Source organism: Phytophthora sojae, assembly GCF_000149755.1.
Source record: "Phytophthora sojae unplaced genomic scaffold PHYSOscaffold_1, whole genome shotgun sequence".
NCBI lineage: Eukaryota > Oomycota > Peronosporomycetes > Peronosporales > Peronosporaceae > Phytophthora > Phytophthora sojae.
This window is the reverse complement of record NW_009258115.1, coordinates 9640212-9665613: the sequence shown is the minus strand read 5'-3', so window position 1 is coordinate 9665613 and position 25402 is coordinate 9640212. Positions and strand designations below refer to the sequence as shown.

At 58.6% G+C, this 25402-nt stretch overlaps 11 protein-coding genes across 11 annotated transcripts; 5 read left to right on the top strand and 6 right to left on the bottom strand.

The window, feature by feature from the left end:
• Window positions 1–497: 497 nt before the first annotated feature.
• Window positions 498–3104, top strand: PHYSODRAFT_474683 (hypothetical protein; the record flags this gene model as incomplete). Its single annotated transcript, XM_009518469.1, has 2 exons — window positions 498–539; window positions 2271–3104. Coding segments are annotated over 2 exons (876 nt in total), but the record flags the coding sequence as incomplete, so codon positions are not given.
• Window positions 3105–9193: 6089 nt separating this feature from the next.
• PHYSODRAFT_323004 (hypothetical protein) lies at window positions 9194–9844 on the bottom strand (the record flags this gene model as incomplete). The annotated part of the gene is made up of 2 exons (XM_009518468.1): window positions 9194–9628; window positions 9671–9844. The coding sequence occupies 2 exons, from the start codon at window positions 9842–9844 to the stop codon at window positions 9194–9196; spliced, it is 609 nt and encodes a 202-aa protein (XP_009516763.1).
• A 2405-nt stretch (window positions 9845–12249) lies between these two features.
• Window positions 12250–13539, top strand: PHYSODRAFT_353671 (hypothetical protein). Its single transcript, XM_009518467.1, has 4 exons — window positions 12250–12332; window positions 12405–12588; window positions 12681–12896; window positions 12939–13539. Exons 1-4 carry the CDS (start codon window positions 12272–12274, stop codon window positions 13072–13074), a joined length of 597 nt encoding a protein of 198 aa, XP_009516762.1. The 5' UTR covers window positions 12250–12271; the 3' UTR covers window positions 13075–13539.
• Window positions 13540–14570: 1031 nt separating this feature from the next.
• On the bottom strand, window positions 14571–15606 carry PHYSODRAFT_471270 (hypothetical protein; the record flags this gene model as incomplete). Its single annotated transcript, XM_009518466.1, has 2 exons — window positions 14571–14949; window positions 15155–15606. 2 exons carry the CDS (start codon window positions 15604–15606, stop codon window positions 14571–14573), a joined length of 831 nt encoding a protein of 276 aa, XP_009516761.1.
• A 138-nt stretch (window positions 15607–15744) lies between these two features.
• Window positions 15745–16284, top strand: PHYSODRAFT_323000 (hypothetical protein; the record flags this gene model as incomplete). Its single annotated transcript, XM_009518465.1, has 1 exon — window positions 15745–16284. One exon carries the CDS (start codon window positions 15745–15747, stop codon window positions 16282–16284), a length of 540 nt encoding a protein of 179 aa, XP_009516760.1.
• Window positions 16285–16621: 337 nt separating this feature from the next.
• Window positions 16622–17228, top strand: PHYSODRAFT_477866 (hypothetical protein; the record flags this gene model as incomplete). Its single annotated transcript, XM_009518464.1, has 3 exons — window positions 16622–16651; window positions 16717–16761; window positions 16839–17228. 3 exons carry the CDS (start codon window positions 16622–16624, stop codon window positions 17226–17228), a joined length of 465 nt encoding a protein of 154 aa, XP_009516759.1.
• A 202-nt stretch (window positions 17229–17430) lies between these two features.
• PHYSODRAFT_344057 (hypothetical protein) lies at window positions 17431–19000 on the bottom strand (the record flags this gene model as incomplete). Its single annotated transcript, XM_009518463.1, has 5 exons — window positions 17431–17454; window positions 17526–17819; window positions 17877–17991; window positions 18075–18236; window positions 18315–19000. Coding segments are annotated over 5 exons (1281 nt in total), but the record flags the coding sequence as incomplete, so codon positions are not given.
• A 150-nt stretch (window positions 19001–19150) lies between these two features.
• PHYSODRAFT_349344 (hypothetical protein) lies at window positions 19151–20543 on the top strand. Its single transcript, XM_009518462.1, has one exon. The coding sequence runs from the start codon at window positions 19175–19177 to the stop codon at window positions 20330–20332; it is 1158 nt and encodes a 385-aa protein (XP_009516757.1). The 5' UTR covers window positions 19151–19174; the 3' UTR covers window positions 20333–20543.
• A 75-nt stretch (window positions 20544–20618) lies between these two features.
• On the bottom strand, window positions 20619–21857 carry PHYSODRAFT_470921 (hypothetical protein; the record flags this gene model as incomplete). The annotated part of the gene is made up of 4 exons (XM_009518461.1): window positions 20619–20726; window positions 20803–20902; window positions 20974–21044; window positions 21108–21857. 4 exons carry the CDS (start codon window positions 21855–21857, stop codon window positions 20619–20621), a joined length of 1029 nt encoding a protein of 342 aa, XP_009516756.1.
• A 707-nt stretch (window positions 21858–22564) lies between these two features.
• PHYSODRAFT_471037 (hypothetical protein) lies at window positions 22565–24092 on the bottom strand (the record flags this gene model as incomplete). Its single annotated transcript, XM_009518460.1, has 10 exons — window positions 22565–22693; window positions 22751–22807; window positions 22886–22928; window positions 23008–23153; window positions 23226–23289; window positions 23361–23460; window positions 23535–23607; window positions 23678–23723; window positions 23786–23981; window positions 24047–24092. 10 exons carry the CDS (start codon window positions 24090–24092, stop codon window positions 22565–22567), a joined length of 900 nt encoding a protein of 299 aa, XP_009516755.1.
• Window positions 24093–24305: 213 nt separating this feature from the next.
• Window positions 24306–24935, bottom strand: PHYSODRAFT_473972 (hypothetical protein; the record flags this gene model as incomplete). Its single annotated transcript, XM_009518459.1, has 3 exons — window positions 24306–24506; window positions 24584–24667; window positions 24771–24935. 3 exons carry the CDS (start codon window positions 24933–24935, stop codon window positions 24306–24308), a joined length of 450 nt encoding a protein of 149 aa, XP_009516754.1.
• Window positions 24936–25402: the final 467 nt, after the last annotated feature.

Below are 25402 nucleotides of genomic sequence, written 5' to 3'. Positions count from 1 at the left end.
CCACAACTGCCCTCGCCTCGACGCGAGCCTCCCACGCTGGTGAGCGTCTAGGCGTCCTCAGTTCTTCGATTCCATGGCTCCTCCGTCGCGTGCATTCGCCGACGCGGCTGCCGCTGGTCTTCGGGCTCTCCAGTACTCCGGACCGGTACATTCGTCGCTCCCGCTGCTCCTCACTGTGATTCGGATCCTCGTTGTTGACTCCATCTCTTTCTTGATCATCTCAGGGAGCTGTTGATGTCGCCACCGACACTTCGGGTCGTCGTCCGGCGCGCCAGGCTCGTTCGGCGGGTGCCCCCGCCCCTATCGCCGCTAGTGCTGTGCCCCCAGCCCGGGCCGCGCCTGCAGGTGACCCTACGCTCATTCCTGCCGCCTCCGGGACCTCGGTCGACCCTCCACCGGCTCCTCCAAGTAGTCCTGAGTCTGCTGCTGGGGCGACCGAGACTCCCTCGCCGGCAGTTCCCAGTGAAGAGGCTCCCGACTCGCCGCCGACACCGCCGCCAAGCGCCAGCGCTCCACCGTCGCCAACTCCCGCGCCTTCGGTCACGTTGGCAACTCGCGGGGCGTCGGTGGGGGGCGAGGCAGCTGTAGGGGGTCGCGCCGGAGCTGGTGCTGGCCCGGCCGAGGTTCCTCCGACAGCGGTCGTTTTGGGCGAGCAGCAGATGCTGGAACTCGCTCGTCTCGTCGTGGGTGTTGCCCGTTCACCTCCAGCTCGAGTCAACGCTGCTCTCGACCACAGTCTGCAAGCTGCTACTAACGTCGGTGAGGTGCTGGCTGCCGCCGTTGCTCCTCTGCGTCTCCCTCTTGCGGAGGCTGATGAACTGGTGGCTCTCCGCCGCGAGAACGACCGGCTGCAGGCAGAGCTCTCCGACGCCAAAGATAAACTCGCTGAAGAGATGAACCTGCGGACCAAGTCGGACTACTTCCTCGTCTCGGCCAACTCCGAGTGCGACCAAGCTCTGGACCTCGTCCAGGACATGCGCGTCCAGCTCAGCAACGCCAGCGCTCAGTTGATGCAAGCGAACGCGGCCATCGCTCACCACGCTGACGTCACTCAGTCGTTGGAGAAGCGGACGCTCGTTGCTGAGGCCGATTCGGCCGCTGCTGTACGTCGGAACACCCAGCTCCACGAGCGTATAAGTGCAAGCCTCGTTACCTACAATACTCAGTTGGAGAGGCTTCGGAAGCAGTTGGCCCACTGCGACCGAGCAAACGTCATCCCCACACGCATTCAAGCGTTGACGGACGAGAACAACAGCTTGCGGCGAGCGAATTCTATCCTTCGTCGGCACTCGGCAGCACACGGACTCGACGTCGACACCTTGGTCCTGGCCTCAGCCTGCATCTCCGCCGCAGAGATTGATTGGAATCTTCTCGGGCTGTTCCCACCGACGGTCACTGTCGAGAGTCCACGCCATGACGAATCCTCGTCAGAGGAGGGAGAGGAGTCCAAGACGACCGACGTGCCGATGGCTGAGTCCACCGAGGCTACGTCCGCTCCCGCTGCTTCGGTGGGCGCTTCTGCTGGTTCCCCGGTCTCCACTGAGTCGTCATCGCGCAAGCGGGGTCGGCAAACCGAGTCTGCTTCCGTCGGGAATACGGCATCCCAGCCTCCTCCTCACAAACGCTTCGGCAGACCGTCAGTCGCCCTGAGGGCCAGGGCTGCAGCGGCCACCGCGCCATCTAGTCCTCGTTCGGCATCAGGAGAGATTTCCCCGCCTCCTCGGTCGATGGTGCGTCCAACGACGGCTCGCTCAAGCTGGTTGGAGTCTCAGCCTCTCCCGTACGAACACTTAGACGTCCCCTTGTATCCTCGGCTGGCCCGTCGCGCCTCGCCTCCCTCGCCAGCCCCAGCCCAGCAGCAGGAATCGTCTGACATGGAGTTTGGAGGGGGTATGAGTCCTAGCGACACTTCACAAGATGACCTTGAGCCCGGCGAGATTCCGGGGGTGTCGGCCAGCGCTCAGGGTGTTCAAGGTTCTGCTACCGAGCCTTCCGGTACTGTCATCGAGGTTCCATCCGAGGTTTCGCCTTCGGCGGCGACTTCCATTCCTTCGCCAGTCTCGTCTGGTACAGCCGGCGTCGGCCGTGCCCCTCGAGAATCGGCTGCTGGGGTCACCGAGGGCTCTGGCGGCCCGCCAGACCGTTCACCTAGCGGTGAGTCGCCTCATGAGTCCGAGACTTCCGAGGACCGCGCAGCGTTGTTCCTGGAGATGTTCGGCCCCGACGAAAGAGAGGAAACCTCGGTGGCGCAACCTGTCGCTCCTTCGGAGGCTCCTTCTCCTCTGGCTGCCGCGACCGGGGTTCCTGTAGCTTCACAAGCGGCCACCGTGCCACTCCCGAGTCGACTTCACACTCGGTCGGCCTCTGTTCACGCTCGGGCGATGGTAACAGCAACGGTGACAGCTTCACCGAGGGCTGGACCTGCGTCGATTGCCCCAGCAGTGGTTGACGCTTCCGACGTAGCTCCTGGATCGCGTAAGCTCAGTGGTCTTGCTACCCTGTTCTTGGAGCCGGGTTTCACGGTACCCGGGGCGTCGGAATGCTGGCATCTCATCCAAAACGCCAGTGTCCCCCTCGTCTTCGAGGACGACTTGGTCGCCCCCCGTTCAGTGGATGGAATCGTGGAGTTTGGCTTGTGGACGGATCCTGCTCACCCCTTCCAAGTGTTGCGCCAGCTTTTCCCAGACGAGCCTTGTTTGATCGATACGACGGGTTTTCCATCCTCGGTGGCTATATCCCGTCGTGCAACTGGTCGAGCTCTACTCGTTCGCATATGGCGGCAGTTCCAGGGGTACTCCTACCACTCCACCGAGAGGGGTGACCTTGGTTTCGCCTTGTGGGAGCGTCGCCACTGGATTAGGGGTAAAGCTGTCAAGGCGTATATCGACAACCTCGCCAGCACCCTCGGTCAGCGCAACGTGCAAGTCCTAGCGCTTCGACAAGCGTGGTCCAAGTACCACCGAGAGCGCAGTGATCGTGCAGATCGCTTGCGAGACGGCTCCACAAGGTGTGGAATGGGGCCATTACGTACGACGGACAACCTCCACAGCACCGCACCGAGGTTTTGCTGGACCCGTCGTACCTGCAATACTCGTTCGAGGTGATGGAGTGGGTCCCCACTACCGACGACTGGGCCTCCGAGGTGGCGGACGTGGATGCCCACGAGCCGTGGCGTAACTGTTGGTTCCAAGCGCCGGCAGACCACCCCTACAACACGGCTTTCGCCCCTTGCAATGACGTCCCGTTGTTTGTCCCCAACGGATCGACTCGGGAAACCGTGGCGTCGTCGATCGTGGTCGAATCTTCTCTGCGGACTTCGATGGTGGTCGCTCCATCGGTGGCCGAGTTCGCAAACGCTCGTCGTTCTCGCTCTCCAAGCCCCGATGAGGAGACGAAGGAGTCGGGTGAAGCTTCTTCCGCCACCGGGTCAAGTCTGGGCGTGTTGGCTCAGGCTGTGATGGAGATTTAGCCTCGTTAGGCCCCGCTCCTGCTTCACCGTTTCGTTCACGTTCTTTTCCAATGTCGACCGAGGTCCGTGGCGCTTTAGGCGACGCTGCATGTGCAATCCCAATCCAAAATAACGTCATGTTGTTCGTTCCATTTCATAATCTTTTCTCGCGTCAACGCACATCGGATTCAATACTCGGTTGCGGTTCCCAGAGCTTCTTCTCTGCCCTCGACCGCTGTGGCTGCCTCAAACGAGGCTTGGTTCGTAGCTGCGGCAGCCGGGCTTCGTCTTTTCTCCCTGCAAGAAGATCGGGCTTATGCTCGTTGAAGACCGGACTTGATTCGCGGGAGACCGGGCGTACTCACGCTAGCTCCGTTGCGGGTATGTTTTCGCATGACAGCCCAATTTTGACAACTGTACAACCGGTCTGCTGCGGGTATCCGGTGTCGACAGCTTACATACCCATTTCACCATCAACTCCATACTCAACCACGAAGTCGAGCGCACTTGTTCGTGCTACTTCCATGGCAATCACTGCGTCCGAAGCCTCGGTCGCCCTCCCATTTGCTTCATCATCACTTGTTTCGTCTGTTGAGGGTTTGACCGAGGCTTGCTTGCGTCTTCCGTTGTCCCTGGCTCCATTCCGATATCTCCATTCCATCGTGACTCGTTCACTTAACACGTGACATGCAGATTCCAGTAACTTTCTTCGTCTGTCACTGCGAGCTGGATAGCCCTCACAGGCAGTTCAATCATCATCTCCAGTAGCCTCGTTCGTCTGACATCGCGGGCTGGATTGCCCCCGCGAGCAGTTCAATCCTCGTTGGGGCGCAGAATTACTCCTCGTCGGCCACTTGGACCATTTGCAAACGTCGGTCGCTTCGCTTCCGGCGTAGGTAATCGTACAGGAGGCCACCGCACGAGAGATTGGACTCTGGTTCCCATGTCGGCTCGTCATAGCCGACCCACTTCACCTTGAACTCTCGGACGGCCCGGTGAATGCTCGTTGACAACGGTGTCCAGTCATCGAGGATAGCCTCGACTTCATACTCGCCGTCCAGGCGGTCCGGCTCAAAACTGTCTTCAGGCAGTAATTCCTCGTCGAAGTCAAGACGAGTGTCTTCGGTGACCTCACGAGCCAAACGAACCCTCGGTCGGCCTTCGAACTCGTCCACTGACTTGAGTCGTGAAACATGCACCACCGGGTAGAACCGGTATCCACTTCGGTCGGGTATTTCCAACTCATACGCAAATTCGTCGACCTTCTTCTTCACGCGGAACGGTCCGTGCCACCGATGGGCTAGTTTCTTGGTCAGTCCTGGTCGAACCCGCTCCATGTACAGCCACACTCTGCTCCCGGGACCTCGATCTCGTCACAGCAGTTCTACTATGGTCATGGGAACTCGGTGCCCGGTCGACCGAGGTTCTATTCTCGTTGACGCCTGCCATAGCTTCCATCTCCTTCCTGCCAAGCGACGCATTGTGCTCTTCAGCTCTTCGAGCCTTTTCCGCGGTTTGGTACTCCTTGGCCATCCTCAGGGCGATTTCCTGCTGTCGGTTGACCTCTCGGCGCCATGCTAGCACGTCAGTTTGGCTACCGAAGCCTCGTTTGAGTGACGAGGACATTGCCTTGAGCGTCGACTGTGCATCCCACCCATGAACGAGGTAAAACGGAGTTTCCTTCCTCGTCGTATCACGGGAGCTATTGATGGCGAAGATCAGTCTTTCGGTGATCACGTCCAAATCCTGCTGTAGTGGGTCTTCAGCGTATACGCGGACTGACTGCATGATCGTCTTCACCGATCTCTCCTGCTGGCCGTTGGCCTGCGGGCGGTAGCTCAGGGTCGCTCTCGACCGAGACTGCATCATTTCCGCGAAGGCTTGGAAGACCTCGCTCATAAATCGAGGATCTCGGTCATGACGGATCAAGGACGGTGCTCCAAAACGTCGGTAGACACACTCCTCGAAGCTTGCGCAACGAGTAAGGCGGTAGTGTCAGACATGGCTTCGCCCATCACGAATCCCGTGAACGAGCATTGGAATAGCAGGAGAGCCGTGTTGCCACGGCGACTCTTCGGTAGCGGTATCACGAAGTCCATAGAGACTAGTTGGAAGGGTCTCTCGGCTAGGATGTTCCCTGGCGAGTACCCGCGGAACTGAGGTCGGCTCTTACTTGAACTGCAGTCAGGGCACGACATAACGTGTTTCTCCACATCGGCATACTGGCCGATCCAGTAATAGTCTCTCGCCGCTCGATGTAGCGTACGGGTAATACCTTGATGACCGCCTTCAAGTGAGTCATGACAGCTTTGCAGGACCTCTTGGATCATCGTTGTGGGCACCACGAGTCTCATCTTCAACTCGGCTTGCTCGCCGTCACTTGAACGACGGCTCGTTCTTGTGTAATATAGCACATTGTCCTCGCTCAACACAAATTGGTCCGCCATTTTCCATGCATCTCGTGCTGCTCTGTATCCAATCTTCGCATCATCTCCCCGGAGCACTGCCTTCAGATTCGACCACCGTAACTCTTCATCTTGAGCGGAGGCGATTCTCCTTCGGCGTTCTTCCTGTACTACCAGCGGGTCAATGTCTTCTGCGTTCGGTGGGGCTGGTGACGTCTCGGCACGCAGCGGTGAAGCTTCTGCTTCATTCTGAGACTCGTTCGGCACACCATTGGCTTCTACTCGGTGAGATGCGTCTCCCTGATCGGTGACCGAGACTTCATCTGCAAACCGGACGTTTTTCTGCTTTGCTCTCGTTTGACGTCTGGTCATCACAGCTACGTGTCCGGGTTCAGTCTCGTTCTGCCGTCTGCGGTCGGTTTCTCTTCGCACAAAATCGAAAAAATTCTTGCTACGAGGTTTAGCAGAAGCTACCACGGCCCATACTGTGTTGGCCGAGGGTATGTCCTCGACGACGCACCCGTCAGCAGCCTCGTAGATGACTTCAGCGATACGGTTCAGCTTCATCAGCTCTAATACTCGGTCGTCCGACGATACCACCGTAGACTCCTTGCACTCGAGAGTCTCGCTTGCCAGAGAGTCGGCCGCAGTGTTAAACTCTCTCACCACATGCAGGTACTTCACCGACCGAAGCTTGGCCGTGAGTTCTTGGTGGTGACTGAGTTGTTGCAGCAATGACTCCTTTCACCCCTAGAGCTTGCTGGATCGCGAGCCTCGAGTCGCCAACGACGACTAGATCGTCGGCTCCATGCTGTTATGCAGCAGAGACGCCGTTGTTCATCCCGGTGTACTCAGCGAGGTTGACCGTGGTGTTATCGAGGTAAGCGCTCGCAGCAAGCACTACTGTCCACTCTGGTAGCTTCCATAGTATCCACGAGCAACTGCCGTATCCACCGTTCTTCTCGGTCTTCGCAGACCCGTCAAACGACATAACGAAGCCTCGGTAGGACCGCGGTAGGCGTGCGTAGAGCAGATGCGGGTCCAAACGAGCAGTTGGTGACCCTCGTGTCCGGGGTGTGACCAACGCCAGTGACTTATCCAAGTCAACGAAGTTCGTCAAGCCGGCTTGAAGTAGCTGAGCAAACGAACAGTCGGTTTCTTTGACTCGTTCGACCAACAGGTGCCACGGCGACAGCAAGACGGCGAACTGGGTAGCCCGACCGAACAATGTCTTGGACTTGTGGACCCAGTCGAGTGTCGAAAACCGAGTGTAGACCCGGATTCGCTGTCCAACGAGTTGAGTATAACACACCTTCAGTATCAGCAGAAGCGCGAGGACCTCTTTCTCGGCCGGATGATAATTCATCTCAGCATCCTTCAAAACACGTCCGCAGAAGCGAACGGGGTGTAGTTTGCCCTCGTGCTCTTGTATCAACGTGGAACTTAGAGCCCACTCGTTGGCGAACAACATGACATGCACCTCCTTCTTCCGGTCGAAGTGTCGTAGTATCGGTGCTGCCGAAACCTTCTGTTGGAGCATCGCGAAGCTGTGCTTGGCCGCGGTGAGGTCACCCCCGGGCTGGAAGTCCTCGTCCTTAAGCTGGTACAGCGCTGCTCCATAGACCGCGAAGTCTCGGATGAAGCGACTGTAATAGTTGAGTGCCCCAAGGAAGGACTGCATTCCTTTCCTCGTTGACAGGAACGGAAGCTCGGTCACCCCAGCCAGATTCTTAGTGTCCTGTCGGATACCTTCTGCCGAGACTTCGTGGGACAGGAAGTCTACCTTGGACTGCACAAAGATGCTCTACGTGAAGCTGATATTAATACGGCACTCTTCAAACCGTGCCAGCAATCGGTCTAGCGTCGCCAAGCACGACTCGAAAGTCTCGGCACCGAAACAGATATCATCCACGAATGACCGGCGACTGAATACTGGTGTCAACGAGGAGTCATCGGGCTCCCCGTTGGCGAACATGTCGGCGATAGGGCTGTTGACCAGTTCGGCTACAGCTCCCTTACCAAGCGAGTTGTCTCGGTCGGCCTCGAACTTGGTCCGGAATGGCTTTGCCGTGCCAGTCGAAGCCTCGTTCACCCCAGCATGAGCTTCTTTGTCATGTTCTTCAGCTAGACGCATGCGCTCCGAGAATTTAAACCATCCTCCCGTCGGTTGGACGAAGCCTCAAAGCGCGTTGTCAATCATGCGTTGATAGATCATCGGTGCGTTCTTCAGGCGGAAAGGCATACGCAACCATTCGAAGTGCCCCAGTGCGCAGACGAAAGCAGAGATCTTCCGAGCTCATTCGGTCATCATAATGGCCCAGAAGCCGCTAGCGGCGTCAAGCGAGCAAAACTACAAGTACGCCTCCATGTCCGTCAGCAAGTCAACCACCAGGGGCATGGCGTACTCCATAATCTCGGTGATCGCATTGTGGAGTAGCGCCCTCGCAGAAATCTCGCGAATGCGATCTCGCACAAACTCGGCGCGTCTGGATAGCGGTCGCACCGAGCGAATTATTCCCGGTTGTTGGAGTAGCGTATCTTCGAAATACAGGCCCAAGTCTTCGCAGGCTTCGGAGTTGGGGGGGGGGGGTTCTTGTGTTGACGCTTGTTCCTTGTCGTAGGGCGTCGAGCCTTGGGCGTGCGGCGTTATCGGGCCGGCGTTTCCTGGGGCTTGTGTGGCGTTATCGGGCCTACACGGGGGGTCTTGTGCACGGCGGTTATCAGGCCAGTGCGGTCCTTCGCCTAGGCAGCGCGTTATCGGGCGCCCACCTAAACGGTATACGTTTAACGTGCCTTTGTTCCAGCACGGGTCTGTGGGGGGTGAGCACCCGAACCAGCAAACGACGGGGGGCCGCGATATCGAGGCGGCTCTACTTGCCGGCGCTTGGTGGTTCCCCTGGAACCTCGGAGAAGACGGAAGGTCTTTGTGGTTCAGAGAAATTTCGGGACTGAGTCCTTACTCTATCCTATGTCCTAGCTACTGGCTACTCCGTACTACTGCTTGCTAAGCCTATCGTTGTGTGCCTATCCCTACTTCTGTCGTGCTTGCACTGCCGTCCTTCAACCTGATTTGCGTGGCGCAATCAAGATCTTACCTCGGCGCGTTTTGTTCGGCGGGGGTTAGGGTCGGCGCGTTTTGCTCGGCGCGTCTTGCTCGGCGCGTTTTGCTCGGCGGGGATTAGGGTCGGCGCGTTTTGCAGAACCGGGTGCGCTGGTCGACCCGTCGAATGATTACGCGTCACACTGGATTCTGGCACCGTGTCTCACGGCCCATCACCCACGCCGACTTTCCCGTCGAGCTCGGCCCTGCGTCGCGCCCATCAATCCGCGTCGCGTTCCATCAGCCGCGTCGAAGTTCGCCTTGTGCAGCAAACAGCCGCGCTAGCGACACGGTGGAGGGAGGCGGCGTAACAGGAGCGCGCGCGAGTTGGGCAGTCAAGTCAGTGACCTGGTCTCGTGCCGCCCGGAGCTGAGCTTGTAGATCACGATATTGCTCTGTCGAGGAGCCTCGCTCGGCGCGGAGTAGAGCCTCGGCAGCGTCGGCGCGCTCAGCACGAGCGCGGAAGTCGGCCACTCGGTCCTCCAGGACGGCGTAGTCCCGCTCGGCGTGCTCCCGGGAGAGGAGCGCCTGCTCGAGCCGGATCATGCCTGCGCGATAACCCTCGCGAGCACGATGCAAGATCGCGAGATTGCGGTCATGCAGCACGGACGCGTGAGTAGCCAAGCCCGCATTGTGCGCTGAGACGAGTTCGTACTGGGCGCGCAGCTCCTGGTTCTAGCGCTGGAGAGTGTGCGCGTCGGCGACAAGAGCAGTCACCGAGTGGACGGGGGCGCCTGAAGCCGGAAGCTGGACTTGGGGCGCGACGGGGAGGCGAGGACGATGCGCGCCGAGGGCACAAACCGCGCAGCCAGCGGCCTTGAGGTCGTCGGTGTCAAGCTCTTCTTCCTCCAGGTCAATGTCGTTGACGTCGACGTCGTGGCGGCGAGCCATGAAGCTTGGAGTACCGCGAAGCGGACTACGAGGGCAGAAAACGCGATGGTGTCGAGACGAAGCGAAGGCGCGGGGCAGGTTCTGCGACGACACACCCACCTGGGGAGTGCGCGTGCGTGGCCACGCGCGCCGAGCGTGACGACCTTCGCGTCGACCTCGCAGCCGCCCAAGCCGCCCTCGCTCCTGTCCAAGCGCGGGTGGCCGCCGCCGAAGCTGAACGAGATCACATGCGGCAGCTCGTGGCCACTGCCGAGCAGCAGCGCAACGCCGCTCTCGCCGAGCGTGACCGCGTGACCCGCGTTCTCATGGTCGTCGAGCAAGAGCGTGACGGGGCCCTCGACATGCGAGATCAAGTGCGTCGCGCCTCCACGGCCCTGAGACGCGAGCGAGACGATGCTGTCACCGAGAGGGACCGGGCACGTCAAGCCGTGACCGCCCTTGAGCAGTGGCGAGACGCTGCCGTCGCCGAGAGAGACCAGGCTCGTCAGGCCTTGACCGCTCTGGAGCAGCAGCGCGCCCTTGTCGACGAAGAGCTCCGCGCGGCCGGTGCGTCGCTTTCTCTGAGCCGCATGGAGATCGAGGCGGCCCAGAACCTGAACGTCCCGCTGCAGGACGACCTTCGGCGCGTCAACGCGCTCTTAGTGGCCCACGCCGAGGAGCTCCGCCGCGGCGCGACGCGTATCCACGAGCTGGAGGAGTCAGTGGCTACTGCTACGACTCTCCGTGTGGCCGCCGAGTCCGAGATGGCGCGGGCTCAAGCCGGCGAACTTTGCGCCACATCTCGCGCGGCGCAGTATCGAGCTGGGTGGCTGTCCATGCGGCGGTCGTCTCAGCAGCGTCGAGGAGCAGTCGGCGCCCAGACCCATCGCCTCAGCGCTCGCGTCGCCGAGCTGGAGGAGGAGTGCGACTTGGCCATCCGAGAGCGCGACGAACGCGCTGTGGCTTGGCGTTGGATGCTTCTAGACGCGCGTCGGGGCCGAGAGCTGGCGCGGCGGGTGCGCGACGAGCTTGCTGATCGTCTCGCCGGCGTCGTAATGCGTGTAGGCGGGCAGATCGACACCGCTGACCTGGTCAGGCGACTCGAAGCCACTTTCACGGCGGAGATCGACGGTGCGATCCCCCTCCCCCCTGCTATTCCTACGTCCGCAGCAGTTCCTGTGGCATCCGCGGTTCCTGTTCCTGCTCCAACTGCGTCGAGCTCTGGTGCCCGGGCGGGCTCGTCGGCTTCGACGGCGGGCTCGACGACTGGCGCTTCCCCTCCAGCAGGTCCTTCGGGCTCCCGTCCCGTTCCGACTTCGTCCGCTGCCTCGTCCTCGTAAGATTTTCGGCGACCTCGACACAGCGCGTCGAGTCGTTCGGATTCTCGGTCACGCAAATCTAGGCCGTCAGGTGTGGCGTCCGCTACGTCGTCCGGTTCTTCGCCCCTTCGACGTAGTCGGCGGCCCTCTACCGTGGCCGACACTGCGGACTCCGACAACGCCGCTGCGCAGGCCTCATCTGCAGCTACGCTCTCTGCGGCCGCTGCAGCTGCAGCGCGCGCACGAGAGGACGCGTCGCTCTTCGGCTCCGAGTCTTCGGACAGCGAGGACCAAGCGCGGCGAGCTCAGTCCAAGCGCCGCCGGCTGCATAGCCCCGGGTCTCGCTCACGGTCACCGGCGCGTCCGCCTCCACGTTCGCAGTCACGTTCCCGGACACCCCCGCGCTCCCGTTCTGCTTTGCGTTCGCGTTCCCGCTCGGCCTCTCGTTCGCGTTCGCGTTCCCGCTCGGCCTCTCGTTCGCGTTCGCGTTCCCGCTCGGCCTCTCGTTCGCGTTCGCACTCGCCTCCACGCTCGCGCTCGCGTTCTCGCTCGCCCTCCTTGGCGTCGACGCGTTCGGCCGGCTCAACGCGTTCGGCGCACGCGGCGGGGTCGGCGCACTCGGCGGGGTCGGCGGCCGCGCGTCACTCTTCTCCTGCACGGCCGACGCACTCCTCGTCGAGGTGAAGAGAAATCCGAGATACCCGCGTGTTGAAAGCGCAAATAAGGAGAAGGTGGCCAACTGCAGTCGCCGCCGGGTCTTACCTACGTGCTTGCTTCATCTCGTGTTGGCCACGATGGCAACGATGCAGTTGGACGAGCTTGACTTGGACGTCACAATTGTGGTGCAGGTTTCATGCAGGCGCGGCAGTTCGATCTTACCTGGGTCTTTTCGAGTCAAGGCACTGCAGCATTCGGGATGCATCAGTCAGCAGCGCCGTATCTAGTCCTTCCTCAGCAGCGCCATCGCAGTGCGCGATGGTGCGCCGACGACAGCAGTCTCCAACAGAGGGTTACACGGAGGTTACGCCTGGGGTTACGCGAGAATGCTTATGCTCGCACTATCCAGCGCCGCCTCGTCGTGCGTGTTCACAACGAAAACGAGGCAGCAGGAAGCGGACTACACGTCGAGATGAGCGCCTTCTTCGAGCAAAAGGTCAAGGCGCCAGTCGTCAAGCTGCTCAAGTCTGGCGGTGGGTGTCCCTCTTGCTCTGCTGCGTACAGCCTCCGCGCCTGAACTAACCCCTCGCGTCTCTCTCTCTCAGCCTCCCCCAGCAGCATCGCGCTGGCCATGGCCTTCGGCGTCTCCGGCGGCATCTTCCCCGTCCCTGGCGTGACAACGGTGCCCGTCATGGCCGCCATCTTCCTCTTCCGCCTGAACCCCGTGGCCGCTATGCTTACCAACTACCTCGTCACGCCACTCAACATCGCGTCTGTCCCCGTTTTCATGTGCGTCTGCTGGCTGTTGGCCTCTGGCTGTTGCTTTCTCTGTCCTGCAATGAAGACTGACCGGTTCAATGTAATGATGGGGGCTGCTATAGCTACTACGGCAACGCCGTCTTCGGCGGAGGCGACGGAGAGGGCGAGTTCGCCATCAGCAGCTTCATGGAGGACATCAAGACGGACACCATCAACACGCTGCTGCGTTTCCGCTTCACACTGCTGCACGCCATCTACATGTGGCTGCTGGTCATGCCCGTGCTTACGCTCGTTATCTACGGCGTGCTCACGCCCGTGCTACGTCGCGTCATGCCCAAGAGCAAGGACGAGCGCAAACACGCCTGAGGAGGGTGACGCTTTCTTGCATTTCGACGCGTCTTCAATTTCGTGTTATCGCAGCTATTGTCGGGTAGCACATACAGAGCCCTTCTCTTTGAGACGAAGAGCACATACATAGATGAGTTTTGGTGTGTTGTTTGCCCGGCTACTCCTTGAGTTCCTCGAAGCTAGCGCTGCGGGGCGTCGAGATAGCTGCGCGCTCTGGGGGGCTGAGCGGCGAGCAGTTCTCATCAATTCTGACGGCAACGTGGACAGGAAGCACGTCCTCCTCCGTGGGCACAGAAGCATACACCTCGCCGCAGTGATCAGCCGTGCTTGGGCGCTGTTGCTCCAAGCTGTAGCCAGCGTACACCAGCAGGGCATCTTCTTCGCGCGAGACGACGTGCTCGTCGTAGTCCCGAGACTGGTAGTCGACGTGCACGAACGCACGCTCCACCTCGTCCAGGTTCTCCACCTTGAATTGAAGCTGCAGGGCGATGTCGTGTGCTGCCTTCACCGACATTTCTGCGGGCACGACCACCTCCAGCTCCACGAGATACTTGGAGCCAAAGTGATAAGCGCGCACAATGTCCAACGCCATGGACGGGTGGTGGTGGCTGCACAGCTCCTTGACCTCCTGCACGAAGTCCTCGCTGGCGCACACACCCACGAGCTGCGTGACCTGCTCCCAGGCCATTTTGCCCCACGAGACCATGATGTAGAGGAAAATGAGGATAGCGCCTGCGGGGTCGACGTACCAGGCGTCCGAATCCACCGCAGCCACGATGTAGGCCGCCACTGCGAACGAGTTGCTGATGGTGTCGTTGAGGTTGTCCTGATGAATGGCCTCCACGGCTGCAGAGAACGTGGACTTGAGGATCCAGCCAGAGTAGATCATGAGGCCGATCTTCACGACCACAGCGGAGACCACGATCACGATGGCGGCAGTGGAGAGCGTCGGCGCCTCGGGTTCGCCCGACGTGAAGCCGTCGATGAGCTTCCTGGAGGACTCCTGGATGAAGACGATCGACGCCAGTACCATCACGCTGGCCGCCACAATGATGGCCACGGGCTCGAAGCGCGACGTGCCGGCCGGGTACTTGGCGTAGTCCTGCTTCTTGCCGGAGCGCGTGCCGGCGTACCAGAGCAGCCCCTGGACGAAGAGGTCGACCATGTTCTCCACGAGCGCCGAGATGAGCGCGAGCGAGTGGCTGGCGATGGCGATGGACGTCATGCTGATGACGATGACGATGTTGGTGAAGAGCGAAGCCTTGAGCACGACGGCCACGTGATCCAGTTGACGCTCTCCGCGCGCCACCTCCAGGACGAAGTTCCACGGCATGACCGACGCGGGCTTGGCGGCGGCAGGTGTAGCAGCAGCGGGGGTCAAAGAAGCCGCGTCCGAGGCGCTGCGGGCAGCGCTGGACGCGCGCTGGCTCATCTTGGAAGGGGGAGGGGGAGGCTTTGGGGCTTGGGGCTCGAAGTCGAAGTGAGCTTTTCGTCCGGCCAACATGGACACCCTCATTTGTGCATAGACGCTGCATCGCACACATTCCTGCTGTTAAGACAAGTTGAAGTTGAAGTGCTTTTGAGAGGCAATCTGAATCTCAACTCAACGCCGCTTCTTGCTTTTTCAGACAACAAAGTTGCCCCTCTGACAGTACATTATCCTCTCAATGCACTAAGATAAAGAAGCGCTCGCTCAGGCGCTCTCCGGCGGCGTTGGCTCCATCTTCGTTGAGAGACTGCCGCTGCGCAGCGCCTCGGCCAAGCTGCGCGGGGCATTTGCAGCAGTAACGTATTAAGACACCGCTACCTGAACAGCGCAATGCCAATTCGAGAACGTACCAGTAGAAGGGATTGAACTGCTTGACTTTCACGCCGTTCGCGTCCTCTGCGAGAGCAAGCCGCACCCCTCGAGCAGGGAGCCACTTCTCGGTCATCACGTCCACCGGCGCGCCGAGCTTGTTGGCGATCTTCTTGGTCAGTCCCGCTAGGATCCGGCATGCAGGCGAGTTCGACAGGATCTGCGCCGGGAGGGCGGCGCCCGTGCTCTCCAAGCACCCATTGAGGCACTGGAAGACCATGACGATAGGAGGGACGCCGCGCTCGGTTAGGCCAACGTTCGCCCAGTCCGAGCCGTGGCGTGTGAGCGTTCTCAGACAGAGCTTCCAGACCTGGTTCTCGGTATCTGATAGCCCAAAATCAAGGACGTGAGCAGGCATATAAGTCCATTCGTATCGCGTTCACACGAGACGTACCATAGTTCGACAGTCGTTGGAAGCGGACCCGCTTTGCCGACAGGAAAATGCGCTGGTCCTCTTCGCCTCTTCGAGTGCGATTTAGCACAGGCTTGCTCCAAACGCCCTCCATTTCCACGGTGAATTCCATCGCGCGCGCACCACTGCGCTTCATGGTCCACACGTACTCGAAGGTGTTGTCTCCGTGGAGTATGATCCGGGTCTTGCTCCCGTCGCCCTCACCAGTCTCAGCACTGGGCAGAGGCGAGGGCTGCTGCTGCGGTATTGCGGACTTTGGCTTGGTGGCCGAGTCATTGGCATTGTCTTCTTGCTGTTGCGGTTGTGCGGTAGCAGCCTGGGCTGCTATGGACGTGTAAACCCCGGGGAGAAATGCGTACGCTGGTGTCTCTGGTGTTCCGGTCTGCTTCCAGCTGACCCGCTCGTCCGCTGCACGCAGCAAAACCTCCATGGCAGACTCCACCTGAGACTTCAAGAGCTCCACATCCTGCTTCGTCAGCATCGCGTTGGGCGCGAGAGTTGTGGCTTGGACACTACGCAGGAGGCAACGATGCCAGCAGAAATAGACGGCCATTTTGAGGGCTCAGGCATGGGCGAAACGCGCCTCGATAATGAGATGGAGATCGACGGCGAGGATGGAGACGACAGCTACGCGAACGCGTATCTTGACGACGATGATGTGCAGGAGAGCGACGACGCAGAACTGGCCGAGATGCTGGCCAAAGTGCAGTCCATTCAGCAGGTGGAGGGGCGGCTTCAACTTGCAGAACCAGCGGCAGCCACAGTCACCACCGATGTGAAAGGTGGCCAAGGCGATGAAGCTAAGGCGTCAGCGCGCATGTCACCTAGGGTGACTACAGTCGTGGACGCTAGGAAGTCGCAGTCCCTTGTGAAATCCCCATCGGCAGCTAGCTCAACGTCCTGTGTTGGTGTTTACAAAAGTCAAGATGGTATTACGACCATCCCACGCAGCGCGCTCAACGCCAGGAATGCTGGGGCTGGGGCCTTGCTGGGGATCAAAAAGGCCGCCGTATACGAGGAAAAGCTGTTGCAGGCTGTGAAGACGACGAATACGATCGAGAGGCTCAGGCAGAAGGCTGTGGCTGCTGCTCCGGGTGAGGCGGAATGAGTGGCATGATGCATCGATACGAAACACTAACAACTCTCTTGCTGATCAATCTCTGGCAAATACTTCTCCATTAGCAACTATTAAGGTGCGTAATGAGTGACTTGCATGCTGTTTATCCACAAAATGCTGATGCGCTTGTCTTCGCTGATCATTTCAGAAACGAATCGAAACTCTGTCAGCGCCGCCAAAAAAGCCCACGGCCCGCAAATTTTCCACAGACGACGAGGAGCAACACTGCCGGTTTCAACTCCGCAAAAGTGCTGGACAGCGCTCTAGGGCCTCGTCCAGAGATGATTTTGACAGCGCTGGCGAGTCCGGCCAGAACTTTATTTCTCGCATGGAAGCTGCAGAAAGGAACCGCCAAAAGGTAACAAATGGTGCGCATATCGCGTTTGTGAGCTGCTTCTCACTCCCACCGCGTCGTTCTATCAGAAACTTGAATTGAGCCGAGGGGAGAACGATTACAACGCACGCTTGGTAGGCTGTGAATGCTCATTAAAACATAACTCGCTACAGCAGTAATTGTACCTCTAACAGTCTTTCTTGTGCTGTAGGATAAGAAGTCTTGCCCGAAATGTGGAGCCCCGCAATCGTACTCGGAGTTCCGGGACAAAAAGAAAAAGTGCCAAATGTGTGGGGTCGAGTTTCGCTTCGTGAATGCGTGGGGGGATATCGAACACAGTTTTACTTCACGAATGGCTGAAGCCTCACGAGCGCAGGCGGAAAGAAAGGAGCAAATTTATGCCCAGGTCACAGCGGAGGAGACCATTCGACACAGAGTCACCAAAACAGCGAAGCAATTGCAGTATGAACAACGAATCGCCACGAAGCACAACAAGAAGACGTTTCTCGATAGAAACTACAAACCCAATAGTGACTCGAAACCCAAGAAGGCGCAGTTGGAGCTGGAGGCAAAGCGCAAAGCCGGTAAACCCGTCAGGTAAAATAAAATTTTTTGACACCACCCGTAAGGCTTTGAACGGTTTATTTTGTTGGCCCTCACTACTTGATTTGCCTCGATATTTCCCTGTGATAAGAGCAGCTGGGTGAGTGAAGTGGCCAAAATTGATCAAAGTGAAGATGTACTTACTGCGCGCGAAGGCGAGTTGCAGGACCTAAAGTCGAAGCAGTTGAGTACCCTGGAGCCGTCACTGAAGTCCGTGAGTAGGTCTAAAAGTCAAATTGCATGATGTAAGTCTGCTGCAAGATTTTTCCTCGTGACACACAGGGCAATACCATACTGGAAGAATCGCCTTATACGAATAGCACTGCGTAGGTTGTATAGGAACAGGTGGTTGCTTCCAGGTAGGAAGTCTGGACCTGCGCAGACCAGTTTCCGCTGTTTGGGGCGACGTTGCATCCGATATGGATAGGTCTGGACGGCGAACATTGTTTGGGCCGTCCGAATCTGATGACGATTCCGCGTCTTGATTGGTAGACCTTGTCGATGTATCATGGGCAGGACTAGGATCTTGGCCATAAGTTGAGGAAGCACACGTCCCATCACTGGTGTGCTCTGCTTTAAACGAAGTAACCTGTGACAATGTGAGACTACTGAACAAAAACCCGCTAGCCTGTAGCACAACACTCACCTCATTAATTTGAGGTAATGAGGGCTGTTTACTCAAGCCCTTGGCAACGCGATCCATTTCCCTCAGCTTGTTCTTATACTTTTGGAGACCCTGCTCGAATTCTTCTTGATCTTGGCTGTAACAAGCGATTGGGATTAGAAATCCCGAAGTTAATATTGTTACGGAATGAAGTACAACGCACACCACCCAGCCACGCACAGCTTTTGGTTCTCGGCTTGTTGCCTCATTCGGCGCAAACGCGCTGCCGTTTCCTGCCGAAGCTTTCTCTCCATGAGTTTCTGCTCCGGATCAATATCTTCGCTTCTCTCGGGGGTGCTTTGGCGCTCGTCCCTGTCGATCCGGTGAACGCGTTGGTTTGATCTACAACAGTGCGCGTGAAAACAATGTTGGTAAGTCTAGTAGATGCCATTGGTCGCACGACTCAGAAGCTCGTAGTACTCATGCAAGCGTCGGATCGTTTTCCTGTGAAAGGATTCCAGGTTGACAGGCTCCGCTTCTAAGCCAGACGCAGAGCTTGGCGGTGTCGTGTCCGGAGTCTTCTCCTGACGCTTCATTCGGATGCGCTCCTTGGCCCGACGGCGACTCTCCTGCGCCCGCCTGATCTTCTCCGCGCATTCGTCCGCTGCACTCAAAGCATTCGACTGGAGCTGCTCGGCTGCATGCAGCGACTGCTGTTGCTCCAGCTGGTTCGTCCGCGCGACTCGAGCCCGTGCGCGCTCTTGTGCCTGTTTGACCCTCTCGATCTCCCTCTCGTGCCTCTTCCTCTCCTCCCCCTTCCGCCGACGAGCCTCCTCCAGCCCCCTCTTCTCCCTACTGTCATCGCTCTGGCTAGCCTGTTTCCTGTGCCTCGGTATTGCAGCAGCAACTGCAGCTGGCGATGATGACGCAGTTATCAACGGCAGCTTCTCCGTCGACTGTCGTTGCGATCCTGTGTTGTTGTTGTTGACGCTGCGTCCTGCATGGTCTCTGGCCTCCTCAGTCGAGTCTCCAACCTCCTCCTGCCCCTCCTGCTCTCGTTGCCTCACCCCGAAGCCGGGCAGCAGCGCGGGCAGTTGCAACTCCCTCGCCGCCAGACACAGACGCCTCGCGCGCTCCAGCAGTTCCGTCTCGGCCGCACTCTCCATCACAGCAGCACTTCAACTACACGCCTCGCGGCTTGTCCAATCACAAGACATCCGTTACGTCCTCCCTTTTCGACCAATCGCAGCGTCTTGTCGCGGTGTAGGGAGAACTCTTCCTCCACGTCATTCGGACTCGGTCGCTCAAGCCCCCCACCCAAGCAGAGAGGAGAGGAGACCATGGCCTCGCAAGACGCGTCCGCGCTCGCCGAGCAGCTGCGGCAGGAGCGCAAGAAGCTGACCCTCTTCCGCCGCCCGCTGAGCGTGCTGTACCACTTCGGCGTCGTGTTCCTGCGCTTCCTCAAGTGGCTGGCGCTGCGCGTGGAGCGCAGCTCGGCCACGCGCTTCGTGCTGCTGCCGCTGCTGCTGCTGTGGCTTGTGGCTTCGAGCCGCGACGGTCCGCACCGCCAGCTGCTGGACGAGTTCAACGCCAGCGTGCAGTTCGTGGTGTGGTGGGTCGGCCTGGGCGTGCTCTCGAGCGTGGGGCTGGGCACGGGCATGCACTCGGGCATCCTGTTCCTCTTCCCGCACATCTTCCTCGTGGTGCAGGGCGCGCAGGAGTGCAAGTCGCTGGACTTCGACAGCCGCCACCACATGTGGTTCCACCCCTTCGAGGCCAACTGCAACAACGTGCCCGACGAGTCCACCGTCACGTTCGCCGCCATCTTCTGGAAGGTCTTCCTGCCCTGCATGCTCTGGGGCGCCGGCACGGCTGCCGGAGAGATCCCGCCCTACGCGCTCAGCCGCGCCGCCAAGCTCGCCGGCCAGCGCAACGAGGAGTTCGAGGAGATCTCCGAGTCCAAGTCCCAGTACAACCTCATGAACAGCATGAAGGACTGGATGATCCGCTTCCTGGAGAAGCACGGCTTCTGGGGCGTGCTGCTCATGTCGGCCTGGCCCAACATGGCCTTCGACCTGTGCGGCATCTGCTGCGGACACTTCCTCATGCCCTTCTGGACGTTCTTCGGCGCCACGCTCATCGGCAAGGCACTCATCAAGGTGAACCTGCAAGCCGCGTTCTTCATCACCATCTTCACGGACGCGCATCTCAAGCGCGTGGAGGCATTCATCGGCCGCGTCACGCCCGAGCAGTGGGGCATGGGCTCCAGGGTCAGCGAGTTCCTGCTCGAGTGCCGCCACAAGTTCCACTCGGCGCAGGTCAAGGCCGCCGCGGAGCACGCGGGCACGGCCGTGGAATCCAGCTCCAGTCTGGTCTCGCAGCTGGGCTCGTGGGTCATGGTGGCCTTCATCGGCTACTTTGCCATCTCGTGCATCGAGCAGTTCGCCCAGCAGCACGCGGCTGAGGAGGACGAGAAGAAGCTCAAGAAGCAGAAGTAAGCCCAAACCGTCAGTGTACTAGCAAACTACCGTCCGAGCCGGAGAAGGAGGAGCTCAATTGTCACGTCACTCCCGCTTTTTCGTCGTCGCGCTCAAGACCGGCGGAGATTGCCCGACTAGGAGGATTAGAGCGAGCTTCGAGGTCCCTACCTGCATATTGGTTTTGCACGTTTTGGATTCCTCTGACTATTAATCGCTTCAAATAGAGAGCATTCGGAAAGTTGTAAACCTCGGTGCACTCGGCTATTAGCAAGGTTGGAGCTATGTGCAAGATGGTCATAAGTAGTTACGCCTTGGCGCGTGTTGCTTGCTTCTCTTCGCGAAGCTTGAGGTCTGCTCGCTGCACTGCTTCAAGTCGCAGCTTCTCAGACTGCGCTAACGCTTCGTCACCGTTCTGTTGTTGCCCACGACAAAGAGTTAGTCTGCGATTCTCTTCATCGTTTTCAAACTTGAAGTTTTGTTGTTCTTACCTTCAAGGCGACAATATCCTCGCGGTATCGTACGTCCGATGGGAGTGGGTTGTCCACAGGAGTGTGCTCGAACGCTGGTTCAGACTCCACATGCCAGTAGCTGCCACAGTCACAACCAACAGGTTAGTTTATCCTAAGGGCAACCTCATCACAATTGCTCGATCTACGTACGTTTTGCCGTCGAACTGAAGGTGTGACAGCCAGGAGCCGTTCACCGTCGCTACTGCATGCTTGGCGGATTTCTATAAGAAGGCAAAAGGCTCGAGTTAGAATGGCGTGAGTGACCAAAGGAACAGCCACAGCACTCTTACCTTTGCTGGGTAAATGCAGCCCTTGATGTCATCGCTCTGCGACTTCTTCAAGAAGCTGTTGTTCGCGTCAAAGTGGAGCTCGCCCACGAGCGGATTGTTGACGTCCTCGAACCGCGAAGAGCCGACGATCTCCACCACTCGGTCGCCGAACAGGATGCCGCTCATCTTGATCTGGGGCATCGTGTACGTGATAACTGCGCCGTCGTGGAACGAGATGGTCACAGTTCCGTTCTGGTAGTTGGCCAGGGAGTTGCGAGTCGAGACGGACTCGAACTCGTACACGCCCGACATTCGGTAGAGCCCCTTGGGCCCCACGACGGTGAAGGCGGACTTGACGGGGTGGTGGCTCACGTGCTCCAGGAACACCTGCGTGCCGTCGGCGTACGTTGCCTCGTAGGTCTCGCCTAGAATGGGGTTGAACGGCTTCAGCTGCCCGACGCAAAAGTGCAGACCGCCCGCGACAAACGCCATGACGAACTTCATGCGTTCAATCGGGTCTGCGCCACTAAGCGCCGCCTTCTTGAGCACGGTGGGGGCGTAGTTCCACCCGTTCGCCACGCGCTCGAGCAGCGACCGGGGCTCAAAGATGCGAATCGGCAGCGAGATCCGCACGGCCAGTTTGCCCGACAGAAGTTGCGAGCCGACCTGCATCATGACCTCTTTGAACACGCCCTGCTGCTTCTTGAGCGTCTCTCGGTCCTGGAAGAGCAGCCCGCCGCGCTTGTTGTGCTTGAAGTGCTCCATCCACTGCATGCGGTCTTTGATCTGCAGCTGCGCCCACGAGTCCTGCGCGCTGAGCCCCGGGCGTTGCGGGGCATCGTCATGTGTCGGCTGGTCCTTCGAGCTGGAAATGGCGTCGGTCGCAGCCTTGCGGGCCTCGACGGAGGAGATCGAGTCGTGCGGGACGACGTTGTCGATGTGCAGACTCACGCTAGAGAGGATGAGGCCGTCGTGTCCGAGCTCATGTGTCGCCATTATCAAAGAAGAGAGAGAGAGAAGTTGAGGTGGAAGCGTTGTCTTCGTCTTCAGCGCCGAGGCGAGGCGAGGTGGTCGACGCACAACACAAAGTGGGGCGGTGGAACTGCTGGCGGATATTCCTGGCGGTTGTCGCCGTCATGCCCGCCTCGTTCTGAACTCCAAGACGTTGTCGTTGGGCACCATAGAAGAGCAGCAGACACCAGCCCAGCCTATTCTTGGGCAACGAATTGCCGCTCCTTCTCCTTCTCAGGGCAGAAAATCTGTACACGACAACTTCGGTTCAGAAGAGGAGGCAATCTCTTGGTAGATCGAGCCCTCAGCCTCAAAATGCCCCGTGACTTGCTTCAATTCGGTGGCGGCAATATCACAGCAACTTGTCGGTTGAAGCTTCTTCTCGTTGAAGAGTCAAGATGAGGCTAGTCTATTTTCCTGTTTGGATGTCGATGTTGCCTTTCAGCGGGTTTCGAGTCCATCTACTGCTGCTGCTGGTGCTGCTCATCTGGGTTGGACGTGTACTCCGTGATGATCGCCGTGAGCGCATCGTACGTGTAGAGGGACGACGAGTGGCCGTCGCTCCATGTGACAGCGAACGCATAGTTGCCCTGGAATTCAATGCAACGTTAGTGTGCAGCTCTATGCATACGAAAACCAGCACATACCTTCCGTTCGACAGCCGTGGGGCGAATGTCGTCCGGGATCGTAGCTGGGTCCAAAATCTACAGGATTCATATGAAGTCAATACCAGGCGACAAGTAACTCTTGACTCGATCGGTGACTTTCACCAATTGGCGTACCTGTTCTCCGGTGAACTCGTCAATGCATTGAGCGCAGCGGCACCTGAGCGAGTAAATTTTAACAGGTCAGCTGAAGCTTCGACAATATCAGCATGAGGGAGAGTGTGGTCAAGGCCACTTACTTTGCACGGAGATCAGCTGGGTGGAGGACCGCCTCTTTCGCCGCGTTCAAGCTGTAGAGACGGAGGACAATGCCCCGGTTGCTATCGTAGAGCAGCTCGGGTGCCAGGCGCACATTGTGTTTCAGAACCACCAGCTCCTTTGCAACCTATTGCGGGTAACAACCAAAGCAAATTTAACAACTTGGGTGAAGTTGTCTTTACACAGCAAAAGGACGTACTGTGGTCGCCAGTGAGTCGTAAGTCTTCTCTTGCTCCGGAGATAGCCCCGATAAAACGAAAGGACTACAGAATAGGAGGCAGGGTCAGTTTATGCCTCGTGGCACAACACAATTCAACGCTGGATATTCACGCACCGTCCAGAATCGCCAGATGAGCTAAACTGCTCCGAGATTGGAAGCTTGAACACGTTCTTCATGTTGTACTTGTCCACCAGCTCCTGCGTGTGTCCCGGGCCTACGTATCGAGTACGAATATAGAAGAGCAATTAAAATCTGCCTCCAGGCTGCGCAGAACCGATTTTGACTTACCAAATGGGTAGTGGCGATGTCCATGGGAGCAGTCGAAGTAAGACATGTTCTCCACGACAGCCGCTGTTCTCACCTGCACAAGTGTTCCAACAGTAGCGTCAACAACCGTTGCTGTAACTATGGTGGTGCAAAATACTACGTACCTTCAAGTCTTCAAACATCGCGATTCCTTTCTCTACGTCTACAAAACTGGGAATTAAGTGTCGACGTTAGTCCAAGCTCTCAGGGCAGATAATGTACTGTGACCTTACCTGAGCTTCTGCGGGGTTGTTACGACGACCGCAGCCGAGATAGCCATTTGCTGCGATAGAGACATCTGAATGTCACCCGTTCCTGGAGGCATATCCACGACCAGGTAGTCGAGGTCGCCCCACTCCGTGCCGAGAACGAGTTGGTCGATCAACTTTGAGACCATGGGACCACGCATCACAGCAGCTCCGACACCTACTCATCAGAGTCATGTTAGAGCATGAGAGTTGACAGCATATAACGCTACGCATTAATTGCCCTACCGCCAGCACCCGGAGCAGCGCGCTGGTTCACGAAGCCGAACGACATGCACTTGACGCCTTCGTATTCCACCGGCTCGACGAAGTTTTTCACCTTTTTCGACGGTCGGATGGAGCGGTCTTCAGGCGAAACCATCGTCGGCAAGCTCGGTCCGTAAATGTCAGCGTCCAGAATACCCACGCGAGCACCTCGCTTCGCCAGACTGCAATAAGCCAGTAGTTAGCGACTCTACTCTTCGCCACCACTCCAAGGCTGCCAAGCTCACCTGAAGGCCAAATTCACTGCCACTGTGGACTTCCCCACTCCGCCCTTACAGCTCGAGACTGCAATGATGTCCGACACGTGGGCCAGCGACGAGAAGCGTCCGGCTCGGGCGTTGCGTGGCCTCGACTTGGTGATCTCAAAGTCCGTGGCCTTGACCCAGTCCAGGTTCTTCACGGTGAGTTCCGCGTCCTGCTGCCACTGCAACAACAGACAAAACACTTGAGCATTGCGGCTCCAGAGCTAACGAGAGGTGGAGAGGGCTTCAGCCAACGAACCTGCTGCGCCAGCTCCATCAGCGCCGGCGACGGCGTCTCGATCTTGCATGAAACTTTTCCAGCCTCGGGCGTCACACGCAGATCCTGTAGAGATATAGAGTGAACAAGAGAGAGAGAGAGAGAGAGAGAGCAGTGCATTAGTTGGGGTGATGCAGATTGTGTCATTCCAGAGTGTGTCAATCGCCACCTTCACGCGGCCCAGAGACACGATGTCGCCCAGCCCCAAGCCGTCGGACACGCCGCGCAGCTTCTCCAGCACCTGCGTCTCCATCTGCGCCGCCTGACGCGTCGACAGCGCGCGCACCGAGCGACGCGCCAGCAGCGCCGAGCGAGCAGCTCCCCACCGCAGCATTTTTGACTGGCAAAGTGATCGAGTGTGTATAATGCAAAATGCGACTCACGGTACTAGAATTTGGTGTTGTACACACATTTTGTATCCGCGAAGCGACGCGACGCGAAATGGCTACACTTTGGTCATGGGGATGAAGATGGCAGAGGTCAGCGATGCGCTGTGGGTATTGCCTGAGCGAAAGACGGGGAACTGACTGGGGTGTGCTGTTTGAAGGACGAGGCGGAGGTGGAGGCGTTGCTGAAGCAGATTGCGCTGGCCAAGCAGAAGGAGCTGCGACTTCGAGCCGAGAAGAAGCGGGTCCGAGACGAGATGGGCCAGCTGCAGGCAGTGCGTGGCAGAACTGAGATGGTAACAAGACTTTTGGTAGGAGCTGATTGCAGTGGAGTGGAATTTTGTCCGCATAGGGAACGCTTTGGTCACGGGAGGAGCAAGCGCAGAAGCAGCTTCTGGAAGTGAGGCGGGCGAAG